The sequence below is a fragment of the Melopsittacus undulatus genome, unplaced genomic scaffold (genome assembly GCF_012275295.1).
Source record: "Melopsittacus undulatus isolate bMelUnd1 unplaced genomic scaffold, bMelUnd1.mat.Z mat_scaffold_767_arrow_ctg1, whole genome shotgun sequence".
Lineage (NCBI taxonomy): Eukaryota > Metazoa > Chordata > Aves > Psittaciformes > Psittaculidae > Melopsittacus > Melopsittacus undulatus.
This window is the reverse complement of record NW_022994577.1, coordinates 924-12,415: the sequence shown is the minus strand read 5'-3', so window position 1 is coordinate 12,415 and position 11,492 is coordinate 924. Positions and strand designations below refer to the sequence as shown.

General features: G+C 62.7%; 1 protein-coding gene across 1 annotated transcript; it reads right to left on the bottom strand.

Annotated features, from left to right (window-relative positions):
- Positions 1–516: 516 nt before the first annotated feature.
- On the bottom strand, positions 517–8,910 carry LOC117438883 (creatine kinase U-type, mitochondrial-like). The gene is given in 12 exon segments (XM_034074272.1): positions 517–750; positions 950–1,086; positions 1,306–1,326; positions 1,328–1,441; positions 1,667–1,790; positions 2,774–2,859; positions 3,317–3,373; positions 3,375–3,446; positions 3,448–3,540; positions 3,658–3,753; positions 4,115–4,313; positions 8,723–8,910. Coding segments are annotated over 12 exon segments (1,260 nt in total). The 5' UTR covers positions 8,872–8,910; the 3' UTR covers positions 517–638.
- Between the last annotated feature and the right edge of the window lie 2,582 nt (positions 8,911–11,492).

Below are 11,492 nucleotides of genomic sequence, written 5' to 3'. Positions count from 1 at the left end.
AGCAGCACTGAGTGCTCAGGCTGCTACATGTGTGGTGTGGCCAGCCCCAGCCTGCCCCTGCATTGTCATTTCCTGCAGAGACCCCAGCCCAGCTCCGTGCTACCCTGGGGCAAATGGTGCTGCCCCTGCCCAGAACTGCACTTGGAGCACCCACAGCAGCAGAGACGTGAGCTCCTCCATACAGTGCTGGGGCTGGAACACTCAGCTCTGACAGTGCTTTCTCTCCTGCAGGCAGGAGCAGAGCCAGGCCCCCGTCTGCCTTCACCTTGTCTCTTCTACTCTGCCTGCCCCAATGCTTTTTGTGAGCATCCCAGGAATAAACTGCGATGGGCACAAGTGATGAGCTCTGCTCCCTGCCCGCAGCAGCACGTGGCCTGAAAGTGCCTTTCCCTGCCTGGCCTTGTCTGTCCCAGCAGCTCTCTGCAGTGCAGGAAACCCAGAACTGGGTGCAAGCCCTTCTCCAGGGCACAGGGTGCTGGGTGAAGGGGAGACTGAGCCATGGCTAAAGCAGCGCATGTTTATGGGATCTGGTGTGTTGTGGGTAACAGAATACAGCAACATGCTGGACACAGGGGTAACAAAAGCTATGGGGATGAGGGGAGATGGGTCCCACAGGACTGTCGCTGCCTTGGTCCAGCTCACTGCCGGATATGTGGCAATGGGGCAGGGATGCGGATGTCCTGCCCCTTCTCCAGCCGCCGCTCACAGTCAATCAGGTAGTTCACTCCGTCTATCACCAGCTGCACCCAGCTCCACCTGCATCAGGAGCACACACTGGGACTCAGGGGCTGTCTAGGGATGCCACAGCAGCCAGGCTCCAGCTGGCCCCACTGGTGCCAAGGGCAGGCAGTGCCACCACTGCACCCGTGTGCCAGCCCTGGCACATGGCCCCTGAGCAGCTGGGGCACATTGGGCTGTCCAGAACTTCCCTCCCCAAAAGCAGCTCTGCCCCACACTCACCTCGGACTTCCCCAGCCGGTCCAGGTTAGAGATGTCAAAGATGCTGCCAGTGGCTGCAGTGTCCACTCCGCCTGTCCCACGCTTCTGCAGCCGGAGGTTCTCCAGGATTTTAGGGAAGCGGCTGTCCTGGTACCCAGAGAAAGTGTCAGCACTTCAGTGGGACCCTCAGCCGCCACTTGCTCCCCAGAGCAGCCCTCCTGCCACTCACAGGACCCTGCCAGTGGCTCATGACTCCCACAGGGAGCCCTGCCTGAGCAGACCCAGGCTGGCCCCTGGGGGAGCCTGAAACGAGCTCCTGGGTGCCAGGCAGTCCTGCAGCTCCCACAGCCCTGGCCATAGTAATACCTTGCTGAGCAGTGGCAGCTTTGATGTGGACACCCGCTCGCAGTCCAGTGCCCAGGTTGGAGGGGCAGGTCAGGATGTAGCCCAGCCGCTCGTTCCACATGAACTCCCAGCCTCGCTCCTGGATTAACCGCTCCACCTGGGACAGAGGCACAAGCAGCCACTCAGTCCTGGCCACAGGGAGCCCCACCGTGCTTGGCACCGCTCAGCCCCAAGCATGGCAGCACCGCTCAGCCCCAAGCATGGCAGCACCGCTCAGCCCCAAGCATGGCAGCACCGCTCAGCCCCAGGCATGGCAGCACCGCTCAGCCGCAGCCAAGCTGCCTGGCAAGGGCCAGGTGCTGTGGGGCCACCAAGCACTCACCTCCTTCAGGCCACGACAGAACCGCTCAAAGACACGTTTCATGTTGCCACCCTTCTCCATGGAGATGATGCGTGTGTGGTCCTCCTCATTGATCCAGATCAGGAAGGTTTTCTCATTGTTGTGCCTAGGGATGGGGCAGTGTTTGACTGTGCTGGTGGCCTGCAGAGGCCTCGTGCCCACCCAGCCCCCCATACCAGACCCAGCCATGCCCCTTCTGCCCCTGTGGCCATGCTGCCAGTGTTGCCCTCCAGTCCTTCCTGTGCCCATGGCTGGGAGCGCATTGCCACAGCACGGCCTGGCAGCAAGGCAGCCAGCCAGGAGATGCTCTTGGGGACAGGCCAGCGTTCATCCACATGCATCACTGCAGGGGATGGGTGCTGGCTCAAGTGCCATATGTACACATACGTATGACATATGTACATATGCTGCTTGGGAGGCGCAGTTCGGTGCCAGCGTGGTGGCAGCCCTGCCCGGACTGGGGACAGGAACATGGCTCCTGTGCCATGCAGGCAGTGGGAGAGGGCTCTGAGGTGTGGGATCCACATTGGGATTTTGGATTAAGGGGTGGCTGAAGCTGGGGACCATGTGTGCTGTGGAGCTGTTCTCCATGAGGCTGCTATAAAGGTGCTGTGCCAGCAAGGGTGAGAGCTGGCTGTCACCTCAGGTGGGTGATGGTGTGTGGAATGCTGCATGGCTGTGCAGAGATAGATGCTGGGGTGAGCAGTAAGATCACATCATGGCAGGATAAGTCTGGGGACAGAAGGAGCACTGGGGATTGCCTGGGCAGGGTTTTGGCAGCCTGGAGTGCGAAGCGCTACAGGATGGTGAGAACAGGCAGCACCAACAGCAGGGGCTGGCTCCAAAGCTCCACTTTCAGAAGGATGATGTGGTTTGTGCATGGAGTGGGTGGCTGCTGACTGCAGCTCACGAGGGGCTCCCAGGTCAGGCCCAGAGCCATGGGTGAACACTGGTGCCCGTGTGTGCTTGGGTCTAAAGTATGGCCGATGTGGGAATGTCGGTGGCAGGGCTGGGGCAGCCTGATAGAGCAGCAGCATTGCCCCAGCCTTTCTGCCCCGATTACTGCCTGGTGCCAGGGCAGATCCTCACCAGATCCCTCGGGCGTCGGGCCAGTCCCGGGCCATTCCTGCTGCTGTCAGGAGCGGGGACACTGGTTTGTCGAAGAGGAAGTGGTCCTGGAGGGAGGCAGAGTGCATGGGCTCGCCAGGGCTGCACAGCCAGTGTCAGGGCACCCTGCCCCACTGCACCGCAGCTGTCCCCATCTGTGAGCAGCAGTCCCTGCCTTCCTGGACAGGGAGGCACAAACCTGCTGGTGCACAGCCCACCCTGTTCCAGGGGCTGGTAGGACACCAGCCATGTACCACAAACCTGCCTTCCCCTGGGCATGGGCAGGGACATGGGACAACAGCCGGAGGGGCTGTGAGCTACTGGAGTTGTGTTCACTGAGCTCCATCCTCCCTCTCATGGGAGGGCTGAGCAGCACATGAACACCCTCTGCACCACGCACAGCCTCACAGGAAACGGGCAATGGGGCTGGGAAGGGAGGATACGGCCTCCCAGAGGGGCAACACCAAGGGAGGGGTCCAGCTCCATGGGCGCCGGGTTGTCCATCCGGGAGCTGCAGTGACTCACGTCAATGAGCTGCTGCTGCTCCTTCTCCGTCATCTCACTGAGGCGGTAGTACCGGCCCGGACAGGTCTCCGGTGAGGCCATTCAGTGCCTCCACCGTCACCTTCTCCACCTCCCGCCGCTCGGCACGGGTTGCAGGCTGGCGGCAGGCTCAGCCCGCGGATGCTGCGCCCGGTCCGGACCCGGGACGAGAGCACATAGCGCTCATCGAAGTGGCCAAACTTGATCTGGAACAGACAGGAGCCATGGGGCACTCACGGGAGGACACCAGTGCTGGCAGGGCCCCTGTCCCCGAGGCCTGGGGAGGGACCCCCGTGCACAGCACCACTGCCCAGCTCCTGCACCTTTGTGGCGTCCAGGTCTGTGAAGTGCTTCATGGTGCGCGGGTTGAAGCCATTGTGCCTCTCCTGGATTACGGGGTCGAATATGTCAGCAAACACCTGGAAGCAAGCAGGACGATGGGCACCATGTGGACCTGACACCCCATGGACATAGCCCTGCTACCAGCACTGGGGACGTGGCAGCAGGGGAGCTACAGAGGGTGGCTGGGGTCATGGTGGGTCTTGCCATCCAATGCAATAGCAATCCCTGGGGCCGCTGCTGCCCCAGCAAGGAGGAGGAGGAGGATGCAGGGCTCCAGGGCAGCTGCTCTGAAGGAGCCCCGTGTCCTGCAGGGACACACTGGGGCTGGCCAAGGGCCTCTGCAGCTGCCCAGGCCAGGCAGCAGGAGATGGGCACTGATATCCAGGCTGCTGGATGTACTACAGGTACCAGGCTGCCGCAGGCAGGATTGCCACTCACCTCATAGCTTTCTTCATCACCAGCTACTATGCCCACAGTCTTGATGAAGGGGTGGCCAGGGTTGTCAACGCCCGTCTGGATGCACTGGTCCAAGGTCCAGCCATTTGGGGTTGCTTTGTCACAGAGCCTGCTGTAGATGGCTGGTGTCAGGTTGCTGGCCATGCAGTTGTTGTGTTTCCTCAGGTCAGGGTACTCAGCACTGCAGGAGGAGAGACAGATGAGTCCTCTGGGGCTGGAGGACATAGAGACCCTCAGGGCAGGAGTGGGGAGCTCTGAGCAGGGAGGCTGAGCTTCTCTGCTTGTGCACACCGGGAGAGGCCAAGGAAGAGCAGTTAGAGGCACTGCATGGCAAGGGCAGGGAGCAGCCTGGGCTGAGGGCTGACAGTGCCACAAGGACAAGAGTCCATGAACAAATCTGGGCTGGTTGTTTGGGTGCGGCTCCTTATCAGCCATGTACCAGGGCCTGGCACTGGGAATGCTCTTGCTGGCTAAGCAGTGGCCATGCCAGCCCCAGCCTCAGCTCCAGCCAGGCTAGCAGGAGGCAGTGCAGAGCTGCCGGGGGTCTCGCTGCCCTTCTCCTCCATGGTGCTGCCCAGCATTGGGGCTGTGGGCACTGGGCTGGGTGTGCACTGGGCGTGGGAGGCAGAAGCATATGGGACCCTGCGTGCTCAACACTGGCCAGGCCCCGGGCCCCATTCCCCACAGCCTGGATGCTGTGGGGCAGGGGATTGGCTGACCCCAATCTGCAGCTGGTGGGAACCGCACTGCTCCGGCGCAGTTTATTGTATTAGGGTTTGCTTTCCTCTAATCAGCTTAGCAGGAGGCCATCCCCTGACCTCATTCCCACTTTAGCCGAGCTTTGAGCTTGTTCTGCGTCCATGTGGAGCTGGGAGGGCAGGACCCAACAGTGCTCTCCTTGGCCAAATCCCTCCTGCTGGAAGCGGTGCCTCTGTTTGCCACAGTGGGTCAGGATTGGCCCGTGTCAGCCCAGGAGTCCTGGCTGGTGGCTTGTGCCTGGAGGGGCACTGCCCTGGGGGAGGCACAGCTTGGGCAGGGGTCACCCCTGTGCAAGAGGAGGTGAGGAGGCTGGTGTGGGGCCGGGCCGGTGGGAGCAGCAGCCGCTGCCATCACAGCACCAAGTCCTGGCACCCCGCGGTGCTCAGGTCCTGCTCTGGGTCCTGGTGCTGCGGAGCCGCTGAGGCCTCCCTGCTGCGTCTGCAGGACAGGAATGTGCGTTGGCCCCTCGCCTACGGCTCTTTGCTGCCTGTGGCATCCTGTGCTTTGCAGAAAGAACGGGAGGTAGGGCTTGGGTCTGCTCTGCGTGGGAAAGCACTGGCAGCTCCAGCCTGGACCAGTGCAAGGAGGCATTTGCTCCAGGCTGGAAACTCTTCCCAAGCCCTGCAGTCCAAGGGCTGCTCCCCCAGCCCACCCACATCTGTGCCATGTAGAGATGCTCCAGTTCAGAAGCTGACGCGTCTGACGGCAGACACAGCCTGCCCAGCCTCCCTCCTGCCCCTGCTGCCGGCTGGCTGCAGACCCACGTCTGTCTGGGGAGACACACTTGCATAAAAAGCATTTGCTGATCAGAATGGGACACTTGGACAAGTTCCTCCTCTGCTGCAGCACAGCCAGTGCTGCCAGGAGCGCAGCTTGCGGCACTTTCCACCCTGGTGGCAGCAGACTATGTCCAGAGAGCCAGCAAAGGTTGCTAAGGGAAGCAAGCTCACCCCAGTAAGTAGGAGGACTGCAGCAGGTTTATACATGCTGTCTGCTATGGGCAGTCCCAACCGTCACCCAGGTATCAGAGTCCAAATCCCTGAGACTCCATCCCTGCCTGCAGGGTCTGTGCCTGCTGCAGTGCTCATTCTGCTCCTGCTCCGGACACACATTCCCCAGAACAGCCCTGAAACCACAGCCGCAAATCTGGGAGTTTCTCTTGGCCTTCCTAGAGCTCTTAAGCTAAGCTGGAGGGGGTCAGGATGAGCAGGGCAATGCCAGGAGCCGCTGCCCTCCCCTGTCCCTGCACCAGGAGGTGCACTCTCCAGGGGCAGCCTCCCTGGCAGTGGAGCCCGCTGCATCTCCCTGTGGCTCTGCACCATGATCCATAACCCCCAGTGCCATCCCTGGCGTCACCAGCTCTGTGGGGGCTGGCATTAATGGTGTGGGGTGCGTGAGGTGCATGGAGTGTGTGTGTGGGGGGGTGGGGTGCATGAGAGGTGTCCATGGGGTGTGTGGGGTGCATGGGGTCTGTGTGGGGGTGTGCGGGGTGCATGGTGCTCAGGCTGCTGCAGGCAGTGCAGCCCATGCTGTGTTCTGCAGGAGGATGATGCTTGGGCTTTGTGTGGAAACACTCTGGCAGGAACGCTGCCGTTGTCGTCCAAATGAAGCACCGTGTGGGGGCTGGGGGGGGGGGGGGGGGGGACCGCGCAGTGCCACCTCCGTTCCCAAATCCTGCTCAAGGGGGCAGTGGCCCGAGCCTCCCAGTGGCACTGAACCGCAGTGCAGTGACAAGCAGTGTAATGATAAGCAGTGCAGTGACAGTGCAATGATAAGCAGTGCAGTGACAAGCAGTGCAATGATAGGCAGTGCAGTGACAAGCAGTGCAATGATAGGCAGTGCAGTGACAAGCAGTGCAATGACAAGCAGTTCTGCTCAGATCCCTCAAGGCTGTTGCCAATGTCTCCTGTTATTTAACTTAAAGAGCAGAGGAGCACAATCACTGTGGTTGACTGGACCCTGCAGAGTGGATGCTGTGGCTGGGTCCTGGGGCTCTGTTTAAGGTCTTTTCCATTGTCGGCACCATTACAAAATCATGTCCAGTTGAACAGACCCTCCCAGGAAGCTCATTTTAGGGCTTCTCAGACACATTCCCTACCTTGATTTCACCCCCTCCTCAGACTCACCTGAGCCTCTCATTCCCTGCTGTTTATTCACATCTTTGGAGGCAAATAAACAGTAACATCCAACCTTCGTCACTCTTTCAAATGGCTCCATTTCTGTCCCCTCCTTTCTGAGCCTCAGTACTGCTCTCAGCACTCAGCTTCTGCACGAGCATGGCTCTCAGCCTGCAATGCAGCGTCTCACCGCTCTCTGACTGCACAGTGTTTGGTGCAGGGATCGCAGCGGCTGCATGTGTTTGGAGCAGTAACGTGCTGCCTCCTTCCCCACTCTGCTTCTTGCCTGTGCACCGCCTCCACTGGCATCAAGGTGAGGAGGAAATCCCACTCCTCGCTTTCCTGACCTCAGCGTGCCAGACTGAGCAGCCGGTGCCAGGGCAAGGAGGAAGAATCAGCTGGTGGCCATCATGTCCCTCTCCCATTCTGGCCCTGTTCCTCTCCTGCTCAGTGCCTGTGAGGGCAGGCAGCTCCTGCCTTCAGCCCCATCCTATGCCTCAGCCCCCATGCTCCTCGGGGCTGGGCAGTGAGCAGGACCTGCCAGCACCTCTCCAGCCTCCAGCCCCAAAGCACCCCGTGTGCTGGTGGCCCAGCCAGGGTCCTTGGGCTGCCTTTGGCAAGAATGGTTCAAAGGGGGAGTGACACAAGGCCTCATGTGCTGGTGCTTGGACCTTGGCTCCGCTCTGCAGCTGTGACACTTATCTGGCTTAAGAGATCAGGCACAGGTTGTGTAAATAGGGCGAGGGCTCTTGGAGAGCCAGCATTACCCCCAAAAACATGCTTAAGCCAGGCCGTGGCCTTGCAGGCACCCGCCTGGCCCAGCTTGGCTCCATGCCCACATCCCACAGGTCCTGATCACAAATCCCAGGGCTCGTCTGTATCCAGGCTGGGGACTGCCTGCTCAGCCCTTGCAGGCACCTCCACTTCTCCCTTTACAAACTGCCTGAGACGGAAGAGTGAGGACCTGCCAGGAAACCTCTCTGTTGAATAGAGGAGTCCCTGTCCCCAAGGGTGGCCCTTGGAAGGCTGCTACAACCAGATGAGGACAGGCCAGGAGCTGCCGCCAGTCCCCGGGGGCTGCCGATGAGGCTCCAGCTCTGTCCTGACACCGGCTCCTGCAGGCGGAGCTCCAGGGTGCTTGGCCAGGAGGAGAGAATGAGTCTTTCTGCTCCATCCAGTTCCCACCAGGACATTGGCAAGTGTCCTGGCTCCTGCCACAGCCGCGCCATGTCCTGCCTTGCCCAGCAGCTCACAGAGCCCCCAGCCCCACTGGCGAACCCTTGTTCCCTCCAGCTCCCTCCCGCCCCATGCTGCGGGCAGCGGCTGGTCCCGGTGCTGCCGGCAGTGCTGGGACGGTGCCGGGGAGCCGGGCCGTGGGCAGGGGATGCGCAGGGGATGCCCCGCGCCACCGGCTCAGGGCGGGTCCCGTGCGGGTCCCGTTGGCAGCGCGGCGGTTGGGGCGGTTGTTGGGGAGGCCCAACCCTCGGGGAGGGCGCGGAGGCCCCGCGGAGCCACCGGTGTCCTTGGGCGGCTCCGTCCAACACGGCCGAGCCCCCGCAGCCGCCGGCCGGGGCCGTCCTGGTCACCCCCATGCCGCTGACGAGCGGACCCCCGCCCGCCGCACCCGGGACCCCCTTTCCCCGGGACAGCCCCGCGCCCTCCCCGCCGTTGGTGCCGCAGGGACCGGCCCCTTCCCGCCGCCCTCCCGCAGTACCTGGGCGGGTAACGCCGCCGCTGCCGGTGTCCGGCGCTGAGCGGGTCCCGGGCGAGCAGGAAGCCGGCGGCGAGGGAGCCGGCGCCCACCATGGCCAGCAGGCCGGCGGAGCGGCGGGCGGACAGCGCGCGAGCGAAGGTGCCGGCCATAGCGGAGCGGAGGGAGCGGAACGTGATGGGAATGGGAACGGCGGCAGCGGGAGGGTGCGCGGAGGCGGAGAGCGGCCGGGCACAGGGGGGCGCGAGGCGCTGCCACCTGCTCACCGCGGGCCCCGCCCCTCCGCGGAGCCGCCGCCTTCAGCACCGCGCGGCGGACAGCGCCGGGGGCGGCCGCGCCCCGAGCCCCGGACACCGCGCGGCCCGAGCCCCGAGCCCCGGGACACCCGCACGCCCCGGGCCGGGTCCGCGGGCACTGAGCGGCCTCAGCCGCCAGAGAGGCCGAGGAAAGTCCGCGCACTTGAGGCCGGGAGCGGCGGACGCGGGTTCCGCACGGGCGGGAGCCACGCGTGGGATGCAGCCCGGGATGCGTGGCGGGGCCGGCGGACAGCGCCTGAAGGCCGGTCTGGCACCGGCGGCTGTCACCGGCACCCCCACCTCACTGCGCTCTCCGCCGCTGCCCGGTTCCCACGGGCGGCCCCCGCAGCCCCGCGGGTTCACAGCGGCGGGGCAGGGAGCGCTACGGACCCCGCGGGACGGGAACGGCGGCGGGGGCGGCGCACGCGGCGCGGTTGCCGTGGTAACGCCGGAGCCGGTGCCGGCGCCGGGCCCGCGCCCAACGTGCGAGCTGCGCGCCCGGCCGCGCAACGCTCTCCGCCGTCGCCAGGGGTCGCCACGTGGCGCCCGGTCGGCGTCCGGCCGGCCCCGCCCTCCTGCCCGCCATTGGCTGGTTTCGGTCGTCAGCAGGTCTGATTGGCTGGCGGCAGCGCCGACGGTGCAGGGTGCGCTCGGAGGCCGCAGGTGAGCGGAGGGTAATGGCGGCGTCCAGCGTTGCGCCCCTGCTGCCGCCGTGGGTGCTGCGGCGTCCCCGGTGCGCCGGGGCCGGGCGGGCTGCGCCGGGCCAGGGAACGGGAACGGGAACGGGGGGGGGGCTTCCCGGCCGCCCGCTGCTGGGCCCGGCTCGGCGATCACTGCCGGGGGTGCAGGGTAGGTGGCAGCGGCGGCTCCCGCAGCCCTGCCCCGGCCGCCCCATCTGGTCGGCTCGGCCCGTCGCGGCTGTCGGGCACAGCGTCCGCCGCCTCTGGCCGGGCGGGCCGGTGGGGCGGCGGGCGGCGGCGGCGGCTGAGGGGCCCCGCAGCCCCCTTCCGGGCGGCGTCCGGGTTGCCGTGACCGTGTCAGTGCCGCCGGGCTGAGGGAGAGGCCCTGCGGGAGCAGCCGCGGTCGGGTCGGGGCTGTGTCTGCATCGCACTTGGTGCGAGGGAAGGGCCTGAAGGCACGGGCGGACGGACCTTCGTTGTGTGTCAGGTACATTGTGATGCTCTGAAGTTTCACACTTAACGATGTCAGTAAGAAACCTCCTAGAAAAGACCTCCTAAGGCAAGAAGCGCCGCCGGTGCTGTGAGCAGCGCAGCGCTCGCTCCGGCGCAGGAGCGGTAAGGCAGGAGGCTGCTCTGAGCTCGCAGGGTGTTGTGTAGCAGAGCAGCTCCTGGCCGGGCAGCCACAGTGCTTCCACCATCGCGGGCTGCTCCTGGAGATGGACACGGGCTGGGAGTTTCCAGAAGTGCTGCTCGAATGGCAGAAGTCATGTTTAGAAGCTGGACTGCAGCTTCCTGGCTGTGAACATGCTGAACCTCTGTTAACAGAACAGAGAGCTTGCTTTCACACACCACCTCCAAAGAGCTTTCAATTATTAACTCTGGAATAGGTGTTCTTTTCTTCTGAAGCAATTAAGTGTCTATGATAAGAGTACAGCTTTCACCTTTTGTAAGTAAGTGTGTAATTGCCCTTAGTACAAACAGCCCTTGTGGCAGTGGGAGTCACTTTGGGCAAAGGTGCATCACTGACCAGCCTTTCGGGTTGGTTGTTATCTGTACTCCTGGGGCCTCCCTCCTAGTGCTCCCTGGGAGCAACGGCCTGGCCTCTGCGCCTGGAGCTGTCTCTTGTGCTGCTGGTGGCTGCAGCCACATCGTGAGCCTCATTCAGCTGCTGCAGTCCTCATCCTCCAGCCCTGTGTGGGGGCTGCACCTTGAAATCAGGTGTTTAAAACCCAAATGAAACAGAAGGTGATGCACAAGCCCACTCTTCTTCGTGGGCAATGCCACACTGAGTACAGAGTTAATACAAGACCTGGTCATGTTGCCTTCTCCCTCGTATTTCTGGTGCCTCAGAAGTGGGGCACAGAGAACAAGTCTCTCCCGTGAACATCCTAATCTGGACAGTGCCAGAACGAACTGCTGGGGAACCAGAAAACAACTCACTAAACTTAGTTTGTTATCACTAATACAGGGTGGTCCAGGGAGCTGAATTAGTCCCAGGACACAGATAGGCAAGGTCTGTGTCTCAGTTCCAGGTTGTGGGTCAGCAGCTTCTGGCTGCTATAGGTGGTTATAGTAGCCTTCAGTATGATTGTGCAGGAGATCATAGCTGCCCTTCTGGGAAGGGAGTGCAAGAATGTCTAACTGCAGCTGCTGGTGTGTACTTCCTCGTGTAGCTGCGATGGGACCAGCAAGCCTGAATATTCCATCTTTACCTTTCTATGTGTGTGTGTCAGAGCTATGTAAACACTTTTGTCTCTCTTGGACTATACAGCCAGCACTATTAACACTTAATTTGCT